The 26,775-nt window shown below is 46.7% G+C and overlaps 1 protein-coding gene across 1 annotated transcript in view; it reads left to right on the plus strand.

Moving 5' to 3' along the window:
• The window catches only part of LOC139230257 (extracellular serine/threonine protein kinase FAM20C-like), a 435,305-nt gene that overhangs the window by 24,063 nt on the left and 384,467 nt on the right, over positions 1-26,775 (plus strand). Inside the window, exons 5-6 of the mRNA XM_070862086.1 lie at positions 25,657-25,772; positions 26,628-26,775. The exon at positions 26,628-26,775 is cut by the window's right edge and continues 33 nt beyond it. Coding sequence (XP_070718187.1) covers positions 25,657-25,772; positions 26,628-26,775 — 264 coding nt within the window. The remainder of the gene's footprint in view (positions 1-25,656; positions 25,773-26,627) is intronic.

Genomic DNA, 26,775 nt, shown 5'->3' on the forward strand with positions numbered 1-26,775 from the left:
CCGAACTCACGACATCTCGGCCTCCGAACTCCCGACTCGCTGGCCTCCCGACCTGAGTGAGGATGCAGCAAGCATGACCTCGGTATACAGGGTGTATAATGAGCTGGGTATACAGGGTGTATAATGAGCTGGGTAAACAGGGTGTACAATGAGCTGGGTATACAGGGTGTATAACGAGCTGGGTATACAGGGTGTATAATGAGCTGGGTATACAGGGTGTATAATGACCAGGGTATACAGGGTGTATAATGAGCTGGGTATACAGAGTGTATAATGAGCTGGGTATAGAGGGTGTATAATGAGCTGGGTATACAGGATGTATAATGACCGGGGTATACAGGGTGTATAATGAACTGGGTATACAGGGTGTAGAATGACCGGGGTATACAGGGTGTATAATGAGCTGGGTATACAGGGTGTATAATGAGCTGGGTATACAGGGTGTATAATGACCTGGGTATACAGGGCGTATAATGACCGGGGTATACAGGGTTTATAATGAGCTGGGTATACAGGGTTTATAATGAGCTGGGTATACAGGGTGTACAATGAGCTGGGTATACAGGGTGTACAATGAGCTGGGTATACAGGGTGTATAATGAGCTGGGTATACAGGGTGTATAATGACCGGGGTATACAGGGCGTATAATGATCGGGGTATACAGGGTGTATAATGACAGGGTATACAGGGTGTAGAATGACCGGGATATACAGGACGTATAATGACCGGGGTATACAGGGTGTATAATGACCGGGGTATACAGGGTGTATATTGACCGAGGTATAGAGGGTGTATAATGACCGGAGTACACAGGGTGTATAATGACCGGGGTATACAGGGTGTATAATGAGCTGGGTACACAGGGTGTATAATGACCGGGGTATACAGGGTGTATAATGAGCTGGGTATACAGGGCGTATAATGACCTGGGTATACAGGGCGTATAATGAGCTGGGTATACAGGGTGTATAATGACCGGGGTATACAAAGTGTAGAATGACCGGGGTATAACGGGTGTATAATGAGCTGGGTATACAGGGCGTATAATGAGGGTATATAATGACCGGGGTATACAGGGTGTACAATGAGCTGGGTATACAGGGTGTACAATGAGCTGGGTATACAGGGTGTACAATGAGCTGGGTATACAGGGTGTACAATGAGCTGGGTATACAGGGTGTACAATGAGCTGGGTATACAGGGTGTATAATGAGCTGGGTATACAGGGTGTATAATGACCGGGGTATACAGGGCGTATAATGACCGGGGTATACAGGGTGTATAATGACAGGGTGTACAGGGTGTAGAATGACCGGGGTACACAGGGTGTATAATGACCGAGGTATACAGGGTGTATAATGAGCTGGGTATACAGGGCGTATAATGAGCTGGGTATACAGGGTGTATAATGACCGGGGTATACAGGGTGTATAATGAGCTGGGTATACAGGGTGTACAATGAGCTGGGTATACAGGGCATATAATGAGCTGGGTATACAGGGTGTATAATGACCGGGGTATACAGGGCGTATAGTGACCGGGGTATACAGGGCGTATAATAACCGGGGTATACAGGGTGTATAATGAGCTGGGTATACAGGGTGTATAATGAGCTGGGCATACAGGTTGTACAATGAGCTGGGTATACAGGGTGTACAATGAGCTGGGTATACAGGGTGTACAATGTGTTGGGTATACAGGGCGTATAATAACCGGGGTATACAGGGCGTATAGTGACCGGGATATACAGGGCGTATAATAACCGGGGTATACAGGGTGTATAATGAGCTGGGTATACAGGATGTATAATGAGCTGGGTATGCAGGGTGTACAATGAGCTGGGTATACAGGGTCTACAATGAGCTGGGTATACAGGGTCTATAATGAGCTGGTTATACAGGGTGTACAATGAGCTGGGTATACTGGGTGTACAATGAGCTGGGTATACAGGGTGTATAATGAGCTGGGTATACAGGGTGTACAATGAGCTGGGTACGCAGGGTGTATAATGTTCTGGGTATACAGGGTGTACAATGAGCTGGGTATACAGGGTGTATAATGAGCTGGGTATACAGGGTGTACAATGAGCTGGGTATGCAGGTTGTATAATGAGCTGGGTATACAGGGTGTATAATGACCGGGGTATACAGGGTGCATAATGACCGGGGTGTACAGGGTGTGTAATGAACTGGGTATACAGGGCTAATAATGAGCTGGGTATACAGAGGGTATAATGACCTGGGTATACAGGGTGTATAATGAGCTGGGTATACAGAGGGTATAATGACTAGGGTATACAGGGCGTATAATGACCGGGGTATACAGGGCATATAATGAGCTGGGTATACAGGGTGTATAATGAGCTGGCTATACAGGGTGTATAATGAGCTGGATATAAAGACGGTATAATGACCGGGATATACAGGCCGTATAATGGCCGGTGTATAAAGGGTGTATAAGGAGCTGGGTATACAGGGTGTATAATGAGCTCGGTAGACAGGGTATATAGTGACCGGGGTAGACAGGGTGTATAATGAGCTGGGTATACAGGGCGTATAATTACCGGGGTATACAGAGCGTATAATGACCGGGGTATACAGGGTGCATAATGACCGGGGTGTACAGGGTGTGTAATGAACTGGGTATACAGGGCTAATAATGAGCTGGGTATACAGAGGGTATAATGACCTGGGTATACAGGGTGTATAATGAGCTGGGTATACAGAGGGTATAATGACTAGGGTATACAGGGCGTATAATGACCGGGGTCCACAGGGTGTATATTGACCGGGGTATACAGGGCGTATAATGACCGGGGTATACAGGGTGTATAATGACCGGGGTATACAGGGTGTATATTGAGCTGGGTGTACAGGGTGTATAATGACCGGGGTATACAGGGTGTACAATGACCGGGTATACAGGGTGTATAATGAGGTGGGTATACAGGGCGTATAATGAGCTGGGTATACAAGGTGTATAATGAGCTGGGTATACAGGGTGTACAATGACCGGGGTATACAGGCTGTATAATGAGCTGGGTATACAGGGTGTATAATGACCGGGGTATACAGGGGTATAATGAGCTGGGTAAACAGGGTGTATAATGACCTGGGTATACAGGGTGTATAATGAGCTGGGTATACAGGGTGTATAATGAGCTGGGTATACAGGGTGTATAATGAGCGGGGTATACAGGGTGAATAATGACCTGGGTATACAGGGCGTATAATGAGCTGGGTATACAGGGTGTATAATGACCTGGGTATACAGAGTGTATAATGACCGGGGTATACACGGTGTAGAATGAGCTGGGTATACAGGGCATATTATGAGCTGGGTATACAGGCTGTATAATGAGCTGGGTATACAGGGTGTATAATGAGCTGGGTATACAGGGTGTACAATGAGCTGGGTATACAGGGTGTATAATGCGCTGGGTATATAGGGTGTATAATGAGCTGGGCATACAGGGTGTATAATGACCGGGGTATACAGGGTGTATAATGAGCTGGGTAATACAGGTTGTACAATGAGCTGGGTATACAGGGTGTATAATGACCGAGGTACACAGGATGTATAATGACCGGGGTATACAGGGTGTATAATAACCGGGGTATACAGAGTGTATAATGAGCTGTGTATACAAGGTGTATAATGACCGGGGTATACAGGGCGTATAATGACCGGCGTGTACAGGGTGTATAATGAGTTGGGTATACAGGGTGTATAATGACCGGGGTATACAGTTTGTACAATGAGTTGGGTATACAGGGCATATAATAACCGGGGTATACAGGGTGTATAATGAGCTGGGTATACAGGGTGTACAATGAGCTGGTTATACAGGGTGTATAATGAGCTGGGTATACAGGGTGTACAATGAGCTGGGTATACAGGGCGTATAATGAGCTGGGTATACAGGTTGTATAATGAGCTGGGTATACAGGGCTAATAATGAGCTGGGTATACAGGGCGTATAATGAGCTGGGTATACAGGCTGTATAATGAGCTGGGTATACAGGGTGTATAATGAGCTGGGTAATACAGGTTGTACAATGAGCTGGGTATACATGGTGTATAATGACCGGGGTACACAGGATGTATAATGACCGGGGTATACAGGGTGTATAATAACCGGGGTATACAGAGTGTATAATGAGCTGTGTATACAAGGTGTATAATGACCGGGGTATACAGGGCGTATAATAACCGGGGTATACAGGGTGTATAATGAGCTGGGTATACAGGGTGTATAATGAGCTGGGAAAACAGGGTGTATAATGAGCTGGGTATACAGGGTGTGCAATGAGCTGGGTATGCAGGTTGTATAATGAGCTGGGTATACAGGGTGTATAATGACCGGGGTATACATGGTGTATAATGACCGGGGTATACAGGTTGTGTAATGAACTGGGTATACAGGGCTAATAATGAGCTGGGTATACAGAGGGTATAATGACCTGGGTATACACGGTGTATAATGAGCTGGGTATACAGAGGGTATAATGACTGGGGTATACAGGGTTTATAGTGACCGGAGTATACAGGGCCTATAATGAGCGGGGTATACAGGGCGTATAATGACTGGGGTATACAGGGTGTATAATGTACTGGGTATACAGGGCGTATAATGACCGGGGTATGCAGGGTGTATAATGAGCTGGGTATACAGGATGTACAATGAGCTGGGTATACAGGGTGTACAATGAGCTGGGTATACAGGGTGTACAATGAGCTGGGTATACAGGGCGTATAATGAGCTGGGTATACAGGGTGTACAATGAGCTGGGTATACAGGGTGTATAATGAGCTGGGTATACAGGGTGTATAATGACCGGGGTACACAGGATGTATAATGACCGGGGTATACAGGGTGTATAATAACCGGGGTATACAGAGTGTATAATGAGCTGTGTATACAAGGTATATAATGACCGGGGTATACCGGGCGTATAATGACCGTCGTGTACAGGGTGTATAATGAGTTGGGTATACAGGGTGTATAATGACCGGGGTATACAGGGTGTATAATGACTGGGGTATACAGGGTGTATAATGACCGGGGTATACAGGGTGTATAATGAGCTGTGTATACAGTGTGTATAATGAGCTGGGTATACCGGGCGTATAATGACCGTCGTGTACAGGGTGTATAATGAGTTGGGTATACAGGGTGTATAATGACCGGGGTATACAGGGTGTATAATGACTGGGGTATACAGGGTGTATAATGACCGGGGTATACAGGGTGTATAATGAGCTGTGTATACAGTGTGTATAATGAGCTGGGTATACAAGGTGTATAATGACCGGGGTATACAGGGCGTATAATAACCGGGGTATACAGGGTGTATAATGAGCTGGGTATACAGGGTGTATAATGAGCTGGGAAAACAGGGTGTATAATGAGCTGGGTATACAGGGTGTGCAATGAGCTGGGTATGCAGGTTGTATAATGAGCTGGGTATACAGGGTGTATAATGACCGGGGTATACATGGTGTATAATGACCGGGGTATACAGGTTGTGTAATGAACTGGGTATACAGGGCTAATAATGAGCTGGGTATACAGAGGGTATAATGACCTGGGTATACACGGTGTATAATGAGCTGGGTATACAGAGGGTATAATGACTGGGGTATACAGGGTTTATAGTGACCGGAGTATACAGGGCCTATAATGAGCGGGGTATACAGGGCGTATAATGACTGGGGTATACAGGGTGTATAATGAGCTGGGTATACAGGGCGTATAATGACCGGGGTATGCAGGGTGTATAATGAGCTGGGTATACAGGATGTACAATGAGCTGGGTATACAGGGTGTACAATGAGCTGGGTATACAGGGTGTACAATGAGCTGGGTATACAGGGTGTACAATGAGCTGGGTATACAGGGCGTATAATGAGCTGGGTATACAGGGTGTATAATGAGCTGGGTATACAGGGTGTATAATGACCGGGGTACACAGGATGTATAATGACCGGGGTATACAGGGTGTATAATAACCGGGGTATACAGAGTGTATAATGAGCTGTGTATACAAGGTATATAATGACCGGGGTATACAGGGCGTATAATGACCGTCGTGTACAGGGTGTATAATGAGTTGGGTATACAGGGTGTATAATGACCGGGGTATACAGGGTGTATAATGACTGGGGTATACAGGGTGTATAATGACCGGGGTATACAGGGTGTATAATGAGCTGTGTATACAGTGTGTATAATGAGCTGGGTATACCGGGCGTATAATGACCGTCGTGTACAGGGTGTATAATGAGTTGGGTATACAGGGTGTATAATGACCGGGGTATACAGGGTGTATAATGACTGGGGTATACAGGGTGTATAATGACCGGGGTATACAGGGTGTATAATGAGCTGTGTATACAGTGTGTATAATGAGCTGGGTATACCGGGCATATAATGAGCTGGGTATACAGGGTGTATAATGACCGGGGTATACAGGGTGTATAATGACCTGGGTATACAGGGCGTATAATGACCGGGGTATACAGGGTTTATAATGAGCTGGGTATACAGGGTTTATAATGAGCTGGGTATACAGGGTGTACAATGAGCTGGGTATACAGGGTGTACAATGAGCTGGGTATACAGGGTGTATAATGAGCTGGGTATACAGGGTGTATAATGAGCTGGGTATACAGGGTGTATAATGACCGGGGTATACAGGGCGTATAATGATCGGGGTATACAGGGTGTATAATGACAGGGTATACAGGGTGTAGAATGACCGGGATATACAGGACGTATAATGACCGGGGTATACAGGGTGTATAATGACCGGGGTATACAGGGTGTATATTGACCGAGGTATAGAGGGTGTATAATGACCGGAGTACACAGGGTGTATAATGACCGGGGTATACAGGGTGTATAATGAGCTGGGTACACAGGGTGTATAATGAGCGGGGTATACAGGGTGTATAATGAGCTGGGTATACAGGGCGTATAATGACCTGGGTATACAGGGCGTATAATGAGCTGGGTATACAGGGTGTATAATGACCGGGGTATACAAAGTGTAGAATGACCGGGGTATAACGGGTGTATAATGAGCTGGGTATACAGGGCGTATAATGAGGGTGTACAATGAGCTGGGTATACAGGGTGTACAATGAGCTGGGTATACAGGGTGTACAATGAGCTGGGTATACAGGGTGTACAATGAGCTGGGTATACAGGGTGTATAATGAGCTGGGTATACAGGGTGTATAATGACCGGGGTATACAGGGCGTATAATGACCGGGGTATACAGGGTATATAATGACAGGGTGTACAGGGTGTAGAATGACCGGGGTACACAGGGTGTATAATGACCGGGGTATACAGGGTGTATAATGAACTGGGTATACAGGGCGTATAATGAGCTGGGTATACAGGGTGTATAATGACCGGGGTATACAGGGTGTATAATATGCTGGGTATACAGGGTGTACAATGAGCTGGGTATACAGGGCATATAATGAGCTGGGTATACAGGGTGTATAATGACCGGGGTATACAGGGCGTATAGTGACCGGGGTATACAGGGCGTATAATAACCGGGGTATACAGGGTGTATAATGAGCTGGGTATACAGGGTGTATAATGAGCTGGGCATACAGGTTGTACAATGAGCTGGGTATACAGGGTGTACAATGAGCTGGGTATACAGGGTGTACAATGTGTTGGGTATACAGGGCGTATAATAACCGGGGTATACAGGGCGTATAGTGACCGGGATATACAGGTCGTATAATAACCGGGGTATACAGGGTGTATAATGAGCTGGGTATACAGGATGTATAATGAGCTGGGTATGCAGGGTGTACAATGAGCTGGGTATACAGGGTCTACAATGAGCTGGGTATACAGGGTCTATAATGAGCTGGTTATACAGGGTGTACAATGAGCTGGGTATACTGGGTGTACAATGAGCTGGGTATACAGGGTGTATAATGAGCTGGGTATACAGGGTGTACAATGAGCTGGGTACGCAGGGTGTATAATGTTCTGGGTATACAGGGTGTACAATGAGCTGGGTATACAGGGTGTATAATGAGCTGGGTATACAGGGTGTACAATGCGCTGGGTATGCAGGTTGTATAATGAGCTGGGTATACAGGGTGTATAATGACCGGGGTATACAGGGTGCATAATGACCGGGGTGTACAGGGTGTGTAATGAACTGGGTATACAGGGCTAATAATGAGCTGGGTATACAGAGGGTATAATGACCTGGGTATACAGGGTGTATAATGAGCTGGGTATAAAGAGGGTATAATGACTAGGGTATACAGGGCGTATAATGACCGGGGTATACAGGGCATATAATGAGCTGGGTATACAGGGTGTATAATGAGCTGGGTATACAGGGTGTATAATGAGCTGGATATAAAGACGGTATAATGACCGGGATATACAGGCCGTATAATGGCCGGTGTATAAAGGGTGTATAAGGAGCTGGGTATACAGGGTGTATAATGAGCTCGGTAGACAGGGTATATAGTGACCGGGGTAGACAGGGTGTATAATGAGCTGGGTATACAGGGTGGATAATGACCGTGGTATACAGTGCGTATAATTACCGGGGTATACAGAGCGTATAATGACCGGGGTATACAGGGTGTATAATGAGCTGGGTATACAGGGTGTATAATGACCGGGGTCTACAGGGTGTATATTGACCGGGGTATACAGGGCGTATAATGACCGGGGTATACAGGGTGTATAATGACCGGGGTATACAGGATGTATATTGAGCTGGGTGTACAGGGTGTATAATGACCGGGGTATACAGGGTGTACAATGACCGGGTATACAGGGTGTATAATGAGGTGGGTATACAGGGCGTATAATGAGCTGGGTATACAAGGTGTATAATGAGCTGGGTATACAGGGTGTACAATGACCGGGGTATACAGGCTGTATAATGAGCTGGGTATACAGGGTGTATAATGACCGGGGTATACAGGGGTATAATGAGCTGGGTAAACAGGGTGTATAATGACCTGGGTATACAGGGTGTATAATGAGCTGGGTATACAGGGTGTATAATGAGCTGGGTATACAGGGTGTATAATGAGCTGGGTATACAGGGTGAATAATGACCTGGGTATACAGGGCGTATAATGAGCTGGGTATACAGGGTGTATAATGACCTGGGTATACAGAGTGTATAATGACCGGGGTATACACGGTGTAGAATGAGCTGGGTATACAGGGCATATTATGAGCTGGGTATACAGGCTGTATAATGAGCTGGGTATACAGGGTGTATAATGAGCTGGGTATACAGGGTGTACAATGAGCTGGGTATACAGGGTGTATAATGCGCTGGGTATATAGGGTGTATAATGAGCTGGGTATACAGGGTGTATAATGACCGGGGTATACAGGGTGTATAATGAGCTGGGTAATACAGGTTGTACAATGAGCTGGGTATACAGGGTGTATAATGACCGAGGTACACAGGATGTATAATGACCGGGGTATACAGGGTGTATAATAACCGGGGTATACAGAGTGTATAATGAGCTGTGTATACAAGGTGTATAATGACCGGGGTATACAGGGCGTATAATGACCGGCGTGTACAGGGTGTATAATGAGTTGGGTATACAGGGTGTATAATGACCGGGGTATACAGGGTGTATAATGACTGGGGTATACAGGGTGTATAATGACCGGGGTATACAGGGTGCATAATGAGCTGTGTATACAGGGTGTATAATGAGCTGGGTATACCGGGCATATAATGAGCTGGGTATACAGGGTGTATAATGACCGGGGTATACAGGGCGTATAGTGACCGGGGTATACAGGGCATATAATAACCGGGGTATACAGGGTGTATAATGACCGGGGTATACAGGGTGTATAATGAGCTGGATATACAGGGTGTACAATGAGCTGGGTATACAGGTTGTACAATGAGTTGGGTATACAGGGCATATAATAACCGGGGTATACAGGGTGTATAATGAGCTGGGTGTACAGGGTGTACAATGAGCTGGTTATACAGGGTGTATAATGAGCTGGGTATACAGGGTGTACAATGAGCTGGGTATACAGGGCGTATAATGAGCTGGGTATACAGGTTGTATAATGAGCTGGGTATACAGGGCTAATAATGAGCTGGGTATACAGGGCGTATAATGAGCTGGGTATACAGGCTGTATAATGAGCTGGGTATACAGGGTGTATAATGAGCTGGGTAATACAGGTTGTACAATGAGCTGGGTATACATGGTGTATAATGACCGGGGTACACAGGATGTATAATGACCGGGGTATACAGGGTGTATAATAACCGGGGTATACAGAGTGTATAATGAGCTGTGTATACAAGGTGTATAATGACCGGGGTATACAGGGCGTATAATAACCGGGGTATACAGGGTGTATAATGAGCTGGGTATACAGGGTGTATAATGAGCTGGGAAAACAGGGTGTATAATGAGCTGGGTATACAGGGTGTGCAATGAGCTGGGTATGCAGGTTGTATAATGAGCTGGGTATACAGGGTGTATAATGACCGGGGTATACATGGTGTATAATGACCGGGGTATACAGGTTGTGTAATGAACTGGGTATACAGGGCTAATAATGAGCTGGGTATACAGAGGGTATAATGACCTGGGTATACACGGTGTATAATGAGCTGGGTATACAGAGGGTATAATGACTGGGGTATACAGGGTTTATAGTGACCGGAGTATACAGGGCCTATAATGAGCGGGGTATACAGGGCGTATAATGACTGGGGTATACAGGGTGTATAATGTACTGGGTATACAGGGCGTATAATGACCGGGGTATGCAGGGTGTATAATGAGCTGGGTATACAGGATGTACAATGAGCTGGGTATACAGGGTGTACAATGAGCTGGGTATACAGGGTGTACAATGAGCTGGGTATACAGGGCGTATAATGAGCTGGGTATACAGGGTGTACAATGAGCTGGGTATACAGGGTGTATAATGAGCTGGGTATACAGGGTGTATAATGACCGGGGTACACAGGATGTATAATGACCGGGGTATACAGGGTGTATAATAACCGGGGTATACAGAGTGTATAATGAGCTGTGTATACAAGGTATATAATGACCGGGGTATACAGGGCGTATAATGACCGTCGTGTACAGGGTGTATAATGAGTTGGGTATACAGGGTGTATAATGACCGGGGTATACAGGGTGTATAATGACTGGGGTATACAGGGTGTATAATGACCGGGGTATACAGGGTGTATAATGAGCTGTGTATACAGTGTGTATAATGAGCTGGGTATACCGGGCGTATAATGACCGTCGTGTACAGGGTGTATAATGAGTTGGGTATACAGGGTGTATAATGACCGGGGTATACAGGGTGTATAATGACTGGGGTATACAGGGTGTATAATGACCGGGGTATACAGGGTGTATAATGAGCTGTGTATACAGTGTGTATAATGAGCTGGGTATACCGGGCATATAATGAGCTGGGTATACAGGGTGTATAATGACCGGGGTATACAGGGTGTATAATGACCTGGGTATACAGGGCGTATAATAACCGGGGTATACAGGGTGTATAATGACCGGGGTATACAGGGTGCATAATGAGCTGGATATACAGGGTGTACAATGAGCTGGGTATACAGGTTGTACAATGAGTTGGGTATACAGGGCATATAATAACCGGGGTATACAGGGTGTATAATGAGCTGGGTATACAGGGTGTACAATGAGCTGGTTATACAGGGTGTATAATGAGCTGGGTATACAGGGTGTACAATGAGCTGGGTATACAGGGCGTATAATGAGCTGGGTATACAGGGTGTATAATGACCGAGGTACACAGGATGTATAATGACCGGGGTATACAGGGTGTATAATAACCGGGGTATACAGAGTGTATAATGAGCTGTGTATACAAGGTGTATAATGACCGGGGTATACAGGGCGTATAATGACCGGCGTGTACAGGGTGTATAATGAGTTGGGTATACAGGGTGTATAATGACCGGGGTATACAGGGTGTATAATGACTGGGGTATACAGGGTGTATAATGACCGGGGTATACAGGGTGCATAATGAGCTGTGTATACAGGGTGTATAATGAGCTGGGTATACCGGGCATATAATGAGCTGGGTATACAGGGTGTATAATGACCGGGGTATACAGGGCGTATAGTGACCGGGGTATACAGGGCATATAATAACCGGGGTATACAGGGTGTATAATGACCGGGGTATACAGGGTGCATAATGAGCTGGATATACAGGGTGTACAATGAGCTGGGTATACAGGTTGTACAATGAGTTGGGTATACAGGGCATATAATAACCGGGGTATACAGGGTGTATAATGAGCTGGGTATACAGGGTGTACAATGAGCTGGTTATACAGGGTGTATAATGAGCTGGGTATACAGGGTGTACAATGAGCTGGGTATACAGGGCGTATAATGAGCTGGGTATACAGGTTGTATAATGAGCTGGGTATACAGGGCTAATAATGAGCTGGGTATACAGGGCGTATAATGAGCTGGGTATACAGGCTGTATAATGAGCTGGGTATACAGGGTGTATAATGAGCTGTGTAATACAGGTTGTACAATGAGCTGGGTATACATGGTGTATAATGACCGGGGTACACAGGATGTATAATGACCGGGGTATACAGGGTGTATAATAACCGGGGTATACAGAGTGTATAATGAGCTGTGTATACAAGGTGTATAATGACCGGGGTATACAGGGCGTATAATAACCGGGGTATACAGGGTGTATAATGAACGGGTATACAGGGTGTATAATGAGCTGGGAAAACAGGGTGTATAATGAGCTGGGTATACAGGGTGTGCAATGAGCTGGGTATGCAGGTTGTATAATGAGCTGTGTATACAGGGTGTATAATGACCGGGGTATACATGGTGTATAATGACCGGGGTATACAGGTTGTGTAATGAACTGGGTATACAGGGCTAATAATGAGCTGGGTATACAGAGGGTATAATGACCTGGGTATACACGGTGTATAATGAGCTGGGTATACAGAGGGTATAATGACTGGGGTATACAGGGTTTATAGTGACCGGAGTATACAGGGCCTATAATGAGCGGGGTATACAGGGCGTATAATGACTGGGGTATACAGGGTGTATAATGAGCTGGGTATACAGGGCGTATAATGACCGGGGTATGCAGGGTGTATAATGAGCTGGGTATACAGGATGTACAATGAGCTGGGTATACAGGGTGTACAATGAGCTGGGTATACAGGGTGTACAATGAGCTGGGTATACAGGGCGTATAATGAGCTGGGTATACAGGGTGTACAATGAGCTGGGTATACAGGGTGTATAATGAGCTGGGTATACAGGGTGTATAATGACCGGGGTACACAGGATGTATAATGACCGGGGTATACAGGGTGTATAATAACCGGGGTATACAGAGTGTATAATGAGCTGTGTATACAAGGTATATAATGACCGGGGTATACAGGGCGTATAATGACCGTCGTGTACAGGGTGTATAATGAGTTGGGTATACAGGGTGTATAATGACCGGGGTATATAGGGTGTATAATGACTGGGGTATACAGGGTGTATAATGACCGGGGTATACAGGGTGTATAATGAGCTGTGTATACAGTGTGTATAATGAGCTGGGTATACCGGGCATATAATGAGCTGGGTATACAGGATGTATAATGACCGGGGTATACAGGGCGTATAGTGACCGGGGTATACAGGGCGTATAATAACCGGGGTATACATGGTGTATAATGAGCTGGGTATACAGGGTGTATAATGAGCTGTGTATACAGGTTGTACAATGAGCTGGGTATACAGGGTGTACAATGAGCTGGGTATACAGGGTGTATAATGAGCTGGGTATACAGGGTGTACAATGAGCTGGGTATACAGGTTGTACAATGAGTTGGGTATACAGGGCGTAAAATAACCAGGGTATACAGTGTGTATAATGAGCTGGGTATACAGGGTGTACAATGAGCTGGTTATACAGGGTGTATAATGAGCTGGGTATACAGGGTGTACAATGAGCTGGGTATACAGGGTGTACAATGACCGGGGTACACAGGATGTATAATGACCGGGGTATACAGGGTGTATAATAACCGGGGTATACAGAGTGTATAATGAGCTGTGTATACAAGGTGTATAATGACCGGGGTATACAGGGCGTATAATAACCGGGGTATACAGGGTGTATAATGAGCTGGGTATACAGGGTGTATAATGAGCTGGGAAAACAGGGTGTATAATGAGCTGGGTATACAGGGTGTGCAATGAGCTGGGTATGCAGGTTGTATAATGAGCTGGGTATACAGGGTGTATAATGACCGGGGTATACATGGTGTATAATGACCGGGGTATACAGGTTGTGTAATGAACTGGGTATACAGGGCTAATAATGAGCTGGGTATACAGAGGGTATAATGACCTGGGTATACACGGTGTATAATGAGCTGGGTATACAGAGGGTATAATGACTGGGGTATACAGGGTTTATAGTGACCGGAGTATACAGGGCCTATAATGAGCGGGGTATACAGGGCGTATAATGACTGGGGTATACAGGGTGTATAATGAGCTGGGTATACAGGGCGTATAATGACCGGGGTATGCAGGGTGTATAATGAGCTGGGTATACAGGATGTACAATGAGCTGGGTATACAGGGTGTACAATGAGCTGGGTATACAGGGTGTACAATGAGCTGGGTATACAGGGCGTATAATGAGCTGGGTATACAGGGTGTACAATGAGCTGGGTATACAGGGTGTATAATGAGCTGGGTATACAGGGTGTATAATGACCGGGGTACACAGGATGTATAATGACCGGGGTATACAGGGTGTATAATAACCGGGGTATACAGAGTGTATAATGAGCTGTGTATACAAGGTATATAATGACCGGGGTATACAGGGCGTATAATGACCGTCGTGTACAGGGTGTATAATGAGTTGGGTATACAGGGTGTATAATGACCGGGGTATATAGGGTGTATAATGACTGGGGTATACAGGGTGTATAATGACCGGGGTATACAGGGTGTATAATGAGCTGTGTATACAGTGTGTATAATGAGCTGGGTATACCGGGCATATAATGAGCTGGGTATACAGGGTGTATAATGACCGGGGTATACAGGGCGTATAGTGACCGGGGTATACAGGGCGTATAATAACCGGGGTATACATGGTGTATAATGAGCTGGGTATACAGGGTGTATAATGAGCTGTGTATACAGGTTGTACAATGAGCTGGGTATACAGGGTGTACAATGAGCTGGGTATACAGGGTGTATAATGAGCTGGGTATACAGGGTGTACAATGAGCTGGGTATACAGGTTGTACAATGAGTTGGGTATACAGGGCGTAAAATAACCAGCGTATACAGTGTGTATAATGAGCTGGGTATACAGGGTGTACAATGAGCTGGTTATACAGGGTGTATAATGAGCTGGGTATACAGGGTGTACAATGAGCTGGGTATACAGGGTGTACAATGAGCTGGGTATACAGGGTGTACAATGAGCTGGGTATACAGGGCGTATAATGAGCTGGGTATACAGGGTGTACAATGAGCTGGGAAAACAGGGTGTATAATGAGCTGGGTATACAGGGTGTACAATGAGCTGGGTATGCAGGTTGTATAATGAGCTGGGTATACAGGGTGTATAATGACCGGGGTATACAGGTTGTGTAATGAACTGGGTATACAGGGCTAATAATGAGCTGGGTATACAGAGGATATAATGACCTGGGTATACAGGGTGTATAATGAGCTGGGTATACAGAGGGTATAATGACTGGGGTATACAGGGTTTATAGTGACCGGAGTATAAAGGGCCTATAATGAGTGGGGTATACAGGGCGTATAATGACTGGGGTATACAGTATGTATAATGAGCTGGTTATACAGAGTGTACAATGAGCTGGGTATGCAGGTTGTATAATGAGCTGGGTATACAGGGTGTATAATGACCGGGGTATACAGGTTGTATAATGACCGGGGTATACAGGTTGTGTAATGAACTGGGTACACAGGGCTAATAATGAGCTGGGTCTACAGAGGGTATAATGACCTGGGTATACAGGGTGTATAATGAGCTGGGTATACAGAGGGTATAATGACTGTGGTATACAGGGTTTATAGTGACCGGAGTATACAGGGCCTATAATGAGCGGTGTATACAGGGCGTATAATGACTGGGGTATACAGGGTGTATAATGAGCTGGGTATACAGGGTGTATATTGACCGGGGTATACAGGGTGTATAATTATCTGGGTGGTCAGGTTGTGTAATGTGCTCGGTATACAGAGGGTATAATGACCTGGGTATACAGGGTGTATAATGAGCCGGGTATACAGAGGGTATAATGACTGGGGTATACAGGGTGTATAGTGACTGGGTTTACAGGGCCTATAATGAGCGGGGTATACAGGGCGTATAATGACCTGGGTATACAGGGCATATAATGAGCTGGGTATACAGGGTGTATAATGAGCTGGGTATACAGGGCGTATAATGACCGGGGTATGCAGGGTGTATAATGAGCTGGGTATACAGGGCGGAAAATGACCGGGGTATACAGGGTGTATAATGAGCTGGGTATACAGGGCGTATAATGACCGGGGTATACAGGGTGTACAATGAGCTGGGTATAAAGGGTATATAATGTGCTGGGTATACAGGGTGTACAAGGAGCTGGGTATACAGGGTGTATAGTGACTGGGGTATACAGGGTGTATAATGAGCTGGGTATACAGGGTGTATAATGAGCTGGGTATATAGGGTGTATAATGAACTGGGTACACAGGGTGTATAATGAGCTCGGTATACAGGGTGTATAGTGACCGGGGTATACAGGGTGTATAATGAGCTGGGTATACAGGCCGTATAATGGCCAGCGTGTAAAGGGTGTACAAGGAGCAGGGTATACAGGGTGTATAATGAGCTGGGTATACAGAGGGTACAAGGAGCTGTGTATACAGGGTATATAGTGACCGGGGTATACAGGGTGTATAGTGACTGGGGTATACAGGGTGTATAATGAGCTGGGTATACAGGGTGTATAATGAGCTGGGTACACAGGGTGTATAATGTGCTCGGTATACAGGGTGTACAATGAGCTGGGTATACAGGGTGTACAATGAGCTGGGTATTCAGTGTGTATAATGAGCTGGGTATACAGGGTGTATAATGACTGGGGTATACAGGGTGTAGAATGAGCTGGGTATACAGGGTGTACAATGAGCTGGGTATCCAGGGTGTATAATGAGCTGGGTATGCAGGGTTATAATGACCGGGGTATACAGGGCGTAGAATGACTGGGGTATACAGTGTATATAATGAGCTGGGTATACAGGGTGTATAGTGACCGGGGTATACAGGGCTAATAATGACCCGGTATACGGGGTGTATAGTGACCGGGGTATACAGGGTGTATAATGAGCTGGGTATACAGGCTGTATAATGAGCTGGGTATGCAGGGTGTATAATGACCGGGGTGTACAGGGTGTACAATGAGCTGGGTATACTGGGTGTATAATGAGCTGGGTATATAGGGTGTATAATGAGCTGGGTATACAGGGTGTATAATGACCGGGGTATACAGGGCGTATAATGACCGGGGTATACAGGGTGTATAATGACAGGGTATACAGGGTGTAGAATGACAGGGGTATACAGGGCGTATAATGACCGGGGTATACAGGGTGTATAATGACCGGGGTATACAGGGTGTATAATGAACTGGGTATACAGGGCATATAATGAGCTGGGTCTACAGAGTGTATAATGACCGGGATATACAGGGTGTATAAGACTGGGGTATACAGGGTGTATAATGAGCTGGGTATACAGGGTGTACAATGAGCTGGGTAATACAGGGTGTACAATGAGCTGGGTATACAGGTTGTACAATGAGCTGGGTACACAGGATGTATAATGACCGGGGTATACAGGGTGTATAATGACTGGGATAAACAGGGTGTATAATGAGCTGGGTATACAGGGTGTATAATGACCGGGGTATACAGGGTGTATAATGAGCTGGGTAATACAGGGTGTACAATGAGCTGGGTAATACAGGGTGTACAATGTGCTGGGTATACAGGGTGTACAAGGAGCTGGGTATACAGGGTGTATAGTGACCGGGGTATACAGGGTGTATAATGAGCTGGGTATACAGGGTGTATAATGAGCTGGGTATACAGGGTGTATAATGAACTGGGTACACAGGGTGTATAATGAGCTCGGTATACAGGGTGTATAGTGACCGGGGTATACAGGGTGTATAATGAGCTGGGTATACAGTCCGTATAATGGCCAGCGTGTAAAGGGTGTACAAGGAGCAGGGTATACAGGGTGTATAATGAGCTGGTTATACAGAGGGTACAAGGAGCTGTGTATACAGGGTATATAGTGACCGGGGTATACAGGGTGTATAATGACCGGCATGTACAGGGTGTAGAATGAGCTGGGTATACAGGGTGTACAATGAGCTGGGTATCCAGGGTGTATAATGAGCTGGGTATGCAGGGTTATAATGACCGGGGTATACAGGGCGTAGAATGACTGGGGTATACAGTGTATATAATGAGCTGGGTATACAGGGTGTATAGTGACCGGGGTATACAGGGCTAATAATGACCCGGTATACAGGGTGTATAATGAGCTGGGTATACAGGCTGTATAATGAGCTGGGTATACAGGGTGTATAATGACCGGGGTATAAAGGGTGTACAATGAGCTGGGTATACTGGGTGTATAATGAGCTGGGTATATAGGGTGTATAATGAGCTGGGTATACAGGGTGTATAATGACCGGGGTATACAGGGCGTATAATGACCGGGGTATACAGGGTGTATAATGACAGGGTATACAGGGTGTAGAATGACCGGGGTATACAGGGCCTTTAATGACCGGGGTATACAGGGTGTATAATGACCGGGGTATACAGGGTGTATAATGAACTGGGTATACAGGGCATATAATGATCTGGGTCTACAGAGTGTATAATGACCGGGGTATACAGGGTGTATAAGACTGGGGTATACAGGGTGTATAATGAGCTGGGTATACAGGGTGTACAATGAGCTGGGTAATACAAGGTGTACAATGAGCTGGGTATACAGGTTGTACAATGAGCTGGGTATACAGGGTGTAAAATGACTGGGGTACACAGGATGTATAATGACCGGGGTATACAGGGTGTATAATGACTGGGATAAACAGGGTGTATAATGAGCTGGGTATACAGGGTGTATAATGACCGGGGTATACAGGGTGTATAATGAGCTGGGTAATACAGGGTGTGCAATGAGCTGGGTAATACAGGGTGTACAATGAGCTGGGTATACAGGTTGTACAATGAGCTGGGTATACAGGGTGTATAATAACCGGGGTATACAGAGTGTATAATGAGCTGTGTATACAAGGTATATAATGACCGGGGTATACAGGGCGTATAATGACCGGCATGTACAGGGTGTATAATAAGCTGGGTATACAGGGTGTATAATGACCGGGGTATACAGGGTGTATAATGACTGGGGTTTACAGAGGGTATAATGACCTGGGTATACAGGGTGTATAATGAGCTGGGTATACAGAGGGTATAATGACTGGGGTATACAGGATTTATAGTGACCGGAGTATACAGGGTGTATCATGACTGGGGTATACAGGGTGTATAATGAGCTGGGTATACAGGGTGTATAATGAGCTGGGTACACAGGGTGTATAATGTGCTCGGTATACAGGGTGTACAATGAGCTGGGTATACAGGGTGTACAATGACCGGGGTACACAGGATGTATAATGACCGGGGTATACAGGGTGTATAATGACTGGGATAAACAGGGTGTATAATGAGCTGGGTATACAGGGTGTATAATGACCGGGGTATACAGGGTGTATAATGAGCTGGGTAATACAGGGTGTGCAATGAGCTGGGTAATACAGGGTGTACAATGAGCTGGGTATACAGGTTGTACAATGAGCTGGGTATACAGGGTGTATAATAACCAGGGTATACAGAGTGTATAATGAGCTGTGTATACAAGGTATATAATGACCGGGGTATACAGGGCGTATAATGACCGGCATGTACAGGGTGTATAATAAGCTGGGTATACAGGGTGTATAATGACCGGGGTATACAGGGTGTATAATGACTGGGGTTTACAGAGGGTATAATGACCTGGGTATACAGGGTGTATAATGAGCTGGGTATACAGAGAGTATAATGACTGGGGTATACAGGATTTATAGTGACCGGAGTATACAGGGTGTATCATGACTGGGGTATACAGGGTGTATAATGAGCTGGGTATACAGGGTGTATAATGAGCTGGGTACACAGGGTGTATAATGTGCTCGGTATACAGGGTGTACAATGAGCTGGGTATACAGGGTGTACAATGACCGGGGTACACAGGATGTATAATGACCGGGGTATACAGGGTGTATAATGACTGGGATAAACAGGGTGTATAATGAGCTGGGTATACAGGGTGTATAATGACCGGGGTATACAAGGTGTATAATGAGCTGGGTAATACAGGGTGTACAATGAGCTGGGTAATACAGGGTGTACAATGACCGGCGTGTACAGGGTGTATAATAAGCTGGGTATACAGGGTGTATAATGAGCTGGGTATACAGGGTGTATAATGACCGGGGTATACAGGGTGTATAATGAGCTGTGTATACAAGGTATATAATGACCGGGGTATACAGGGCGTATAATGACCGGCGTGTACAGGGTGTATAATAAGCTGGGTATACAGGGTGTATAATGACCGGGGTATACAGGGTTTATAATGACTGGGGTTTACAGAGGGTATAATGAGCTGGGTATACAGGGTGTACAATGAGCTGGGTATACAGGTTGTACAATGAGTTGGGTATACAGGGCGTATAATAACCGGGGTATACAGAGTGTATAATGAGCTGGGTATACAGGGTGTACAATGAACTGGTTATACAGGGTGTACAATGAGCTGGGTATACAGGGTGTACAATGAGCTGGGTATACAGGGTGTACAATGAGCTGGGTATACAGGGTGTATAATGAGCTGGGTATACAGGGTGTACAATGAGCTGGGTATACAGGGTGTATAATGAGCTGGGTATACAGGGTGTACAATGAGCTGGGTATGCAGGTTGTATAATGAGCTGGGTATACAGGGTGTATAATGACCGGGGTATACAGGGTGTATAATGACCGGGATTTACAGAGGGTATAATGACCTGGGTATACAGGGTGTATAATGAGCTGGGTATACAGAGGGTATAATGACTGGCGTATACAGGGTTTATAGTGACCGGAGTATACAGGGCTTATAATGAGCGGGGTATACAGGGCGTATAATGACTGGGGTATACAGGGTGTATAATGAGCTGGGTATACAGGGTGTATAGTGACCGGGGTATACAGGGTGTATAATTACCTGGGTATACAGGGTGTGTAATGTGCTCGGTATACAGAGGGTATAATGACCTGGGTATACAGGGTGTATAACGAGCCGGGTATACAGAGGGTATAATGACTGGGGTATACAGGGTGTATAGTGACTGGGTTTTCAGGGCCTATAATGAGCGGGGTATACAGGGCGTATAATGACCGGGGTATACAGGGCATATAATGAGCTGGGTATACAGGGTGTATAATGAGCTGGGTATACAGGGCGTATAATGACCGGGGTATGCAGCGTGTATAATGAGCTGGGTATACAGGGTGTACAATGAGCTGGGTATAAAGGGTATATAATGTGCTGGGTATACAGGGTGTACAAGGAGCTGGGTATACAGGGTGTATAGTGACCGGGGTATACAGGGTGTATAGTGACTGGGGTATACAGGGTGTATAATGAGCTGGGTATACTGGGTGTATAATGAGCTGGATACACAGGGTGTATAATGAGCTCGGTATCCAGGGTGTATTGTGACCGGGGTATACAGGGTTTATAATGAGCTGGGTATACAGGCCGTATAATGGCCAGCGTGTAGAGGGTGTACAAGGAGCTGGGTATACAGGGTGCATAATGACCGGGTATATAGGGTGTACAAGGAGCTGGGTATACAGGGTATATAGTGACCGGGGTATACAGGGTGTATAGTGACTGGGGTATACAGGGTGTTTAATGAGCTGGGTATACAGGGTGTATAATGAGCTGGGTACACAGGGTGTATAATGAGCTTGGTATACAGGGTGTACAATGAGCTGGGTATACAGGGTGTACAATGAGCTGGGTATACAGTGTGTATAATGAGCTGGGTATACAGGGTGTATAATGACTGGGGTATACAGGGTGTAGAATGAGCTGGGTATACAGGGTGTACAATGAGCTGGGTATACAGGGTGTATAATGAGCTGGGTATGCAGGGTTATAATGACCGGGGTATACAGGGCGTAGAATGACTGGGGTATACAGTGTGTATAATGAGCTGGGTATACAGGGTGTATAGTGACCGGGGTATACAGGGCTAATAATGACCAGGTATACCGGGTGTATAGTGACCGGGGTATACAGGGTGTATAATGAGCTGGGTATTCAGGGTGTATAATGACCGGGGTATACAGGGCGTATAATGACCGGGGTATACAGAGCGTATAATGACCGGGGTATACAGGGTGTATAATGACTGGGGTATACAGGGTGTATAATGACCGGGGTGTACAGGGTCTATAATGAGCTGGGTATACAGGGTGTATAATGAGCTCGGTATACAGGGTGTATAATGACCGGGGTATACAGCGTGTATAATGAGCTGGGTATACAGGGTGTACAATGAGCTGGGTATAGAGGGTGTATAATGAGCTGGGTATAGAGGGTGTATAATGAGGTGGGTATAGAGGGTGTATAATGAGCTGGGTATACAGGGTGTAAAATGAGCTGGGTATACAGGGTGTATAATGAGCTGGGTATACAGGGTGTATAATGAGCTGGGTATACAGGGTGTATAATGACCGGGGTATACAGGGTGTATAATGACCAGCGTATACAGGGTGTATAATGACCAGGGTATACAGGGTGTATAATGACCGGGTATACAGGGTGTATAATGACCAGGGTATACAGGGCGTATAATGACCGGGTATACAGTGTATATAGTGACCGGGGTATACAGGGCGTATAATAACCGGGGTATACAGGGTGTACAATGAGCTGGGTATACAGGGTGTACAATGAGCTGGGTATACAGGGTGTACAATGAGCTGGGTATACAGGGTGTATAATGAGCTGGGTATACACGGTGTACAATGAGCTGGGTATACAGGGTATACAATGAGCTGGGTATACAGGGTGTAGAATGATCTGGGTATACAGGGTGTATAATGAGCTGGGTATACAGGTTGTATAATGAGCTGGGTATACAGGGCCTATAATGACCAGGGTATACAGGGCGTATAATGACCGGGTTATACAGGGTGTATAATGAGCTGGGTATACAGGGTGTATAATGAGCTGGGTATACATGGTGTATAATGAACTGTGTATACAGAGCCAATGATGAGCTGGATATGCAGTGGGTATAATGACCGGGGTATACAAGGTGAATAATGACCGGGGTATACAGGGTGTATAATGTGCTGGGTTTACAGCGTGTATAATGAGCTGAGTATACAGGGTGTATAATGAGCTGGGTATACAGGGTGAATAATGAGCTGGGTATACAGGGTGAATAATGAGCTGGGTATACAGGGTGTACAATGAGCTGGGTATACAGGGTGTATAATGGCCAGCGTGTAGAGGGTGTACAAGGAGCTGGGTATACAGGGTGCATAATGACCGGGTATATAGGGTGTACAAGGAGCTGGGTATACAGGGTATATAGTGACCGGGGTATACAGGGTGTATAGTGACTGGGGTATACAGGGTGTTTAATGAGCTGGGTATACAGGGTGTATAATGAGCTGGGTACACAGGGTGTATAATGAGCTTGGTATACAGGGTGTACAATGAGCTGGGTATACAGGGTGTACAATGAGCTGGGTATACAGTGTGTATAATGAGCTGGGTATACAGGGTGTATAATGACTGGGGTATACAGGGTGTAGAATGAGCTGGGTATACAGGGTGTACAATGAGCTGGGTATACAGGGTGTATAATGAGCTGTGTATGCAGGGTTATAATGACCGGGGTATACAGGGTGTAGAATGACTGGGGTATACAGTGTGTATAATGAGCTGGGTATACAGGGTGTATAGTGACCGGGGTATACAGGGCTAATAATGACCAGGTATACGGGGTGTATAGTGACCGGGGTATACAGGTTGTATAATGAGCTGGGTATTCAGGGTGTATAATGACCGGGGTATACAGGGCGTATAATGACCGGGGTATACAGAGCGTATAATGACCGGGGTATACAGGGTGTATAATGAGCTGAGTACAGGGTGTATAATGACTGGGGTATACAGGGTGTATAATGACCGGGGTGTACAGGGTCTATAATGAGCTGGGTATACAGGGTGTATAATGAGCTCGGTATACAGGGTGTATAATGACCGGGGTATACAGCGTGTATAATGAGCTGGGTATACAGGGTGTACAATGAGCTGGGTATAGAGGGTGTATAATGAGCTGGGTATAGAGGGTGTATAATGAGGTGGGTATAGAGGGTGTATAATGAGCTGGGTATACAGGGTGTAAAATGAGCTGGGTATACAGGGTGTATAATGAGCTGGGTATACAGGGTGTATAATGAGCTGGGTATACAGGGTGTATAATGACCGGGGTATACAGGGTGTATAATGACCAGCGTATACAGGGTGTATAATGACCAGGGTATACAGGGTGTATAATGACCGGGTATACAGGGTGTATAATGACCAGGGTATACAGGGCGTATAATGACCGGGTATACAGTGTATATAGTGACCGGGGTATACAGGGCGTATAATAACCGGGGTATATAGGGTGTACAATGAGCTGGGTATACAGGGTGTACAATGAGCTGGGTATACAGGGTGTACAATGAGCTGGGTATACAGGGTGTATAATGAGCTGGGTATACACGGTGTACAATGAGCTGGGTATACAGGGTATACAATGAGCTGGGTATACAGGGTGTAGAATGATCTGGGTATACAGGGTGTATAATGAGCTGGGTATACAGGGTGTATAATGAGCTGGGTATACGGGGCCTATAATGACCAGGGTATACAGGGCGTATAATGACCGGGTTATACAGGGTGTATAATGAGCTGGGTATACAGGGTGTATAATGAGCTGGGTATACATGGTGTATAATGAACTGTGTATACAGAGCCAATGATGAGCTGGATATGCAGTGGGTATAATGACCGGGGTATACAAGGTGAATAATGACCGGGGTATACAGGGTGTATAATGTGCTGGGTTTACAGCGTGTATAATGAGCTGAGTATACAGGGTGTATAATGAGCTGGGTATACAGGGTGAATAATGAGCTGGGTATACAGGGTGAATAATGAGCTGGGTATACAGGGTGTACAATGAGCTGGGTATACAGGGTGTATAATAATAATGTGCTGGGTATACAGGGTGTACAATGAGCTGGGTATACAGTGTGTACAATGAGCTGGGTATACAGGGTGTTTAATGTCTCTGTTTTTAAGCATTTTAGGTTTCCGACGCATTCCCCCGGTTGCTGGCCGTCGAGTCAATGCGTTGAGGGAGATTAAAGATCTGACGACCGACAGTCACCTCGAGCGGACATTCTTCACCTCACCAGGTCAACCGGGGTGGTGGGTGAGGGGCAGCCGGGGCAGTGTGGGGGGAGTAGTGGGCGTGGGCAGGGGGGCCTGGGGAGTGGGTGTGGGGAGAGGGCCGTGGGGAGTGGGTGTGGGGAGAGGGGCCTGGGGAGTGGGTGTGGGGAGAGGAGCCTGGGGAACGGGTGTGGGGAGAGGGGCCTGGGGAACGGGTGTGGTGAGAGAGGCCTGGGGAACAGGTGTGGGGAGAGGGGGCTGGGGAACGGGTGTGGGGAGTGGGGCCTGGGGAATGGGTGTGGTGAGAGGGGCCTGGGGACCGGGTGTGGGGAGAGGAGCCTGGAGAACGGGTGTGGGGAGTGGGGCTTGGGGAACGGGCGTGGGGAGAGGAGCCTGGGGAACGGGCGTGGGGAGAGGGGCCTGGGGAACGGACGTGGGGAGAGGGGCCTGGGGAACGGGCGTGGGGAGAGGGGCCTGGGTAACGGGTGTGGGGAGAGGGGCCTGGGGAACGGGTGTGGGGAGAGGGGCCTGGGGAACGGGTGTGGGGAGTGGGGCCTGGGGAACGGGTGCGGGGAGAGGGGCCTGGGGAACGGGTGCGAGGAGAGGGGCCTGGGGAACGGGTGCGAGGAGAGGGGCCTGGGGAGCGGGCGTGGGGGAGCGGGGCCTGGGCAGCGAGTGTGGGGGAGCGGGGCCTGGGAGCGGGTGTGGGGAGAGGGCCTGGGGAGCGGGTGTGGGTGAGCGGGGCCTGGGCAGCGAGTGTGGGGGAGCGGGGTCTGGCGAGAGGGACCTGGGGGTGTGGGGAGAGGGGCCTGGGCCGCGGGTGGAAGGACACGGCCCTGGGCAGCGAGATATGGATAATGACTGTTATTTTTCTCTCTCAGCGAACAATGTCTGTTTCTATGGCGACTGCTCCTATTACTGCGACATGGAGCACCCTCTGTGTGGAAAGCCACACCTGTTGGAGGGCTCCATGGCTGCCTACCTGCCCGATGTTAAACTGGCCAAGCGGCTGTCCTGGAGGAACCCCTG

The sequence above is a fragment of the Pristiophorus japonicus genome, chromosome 19 (assembly GCF_044704955.1).
Source record: "Pristiophorus japonicus isolate sPriJap1 chromosome 19, sPriJap1.hap1, whole genome shotgun sequence".
Taxonomy (NCBI): domain Eukaryota; kingdom Metazoa; phylum Chordata; class Chondrichthyes; family Pristiophoridae; genus Pristiophorus; species Pristiophorus japonicus.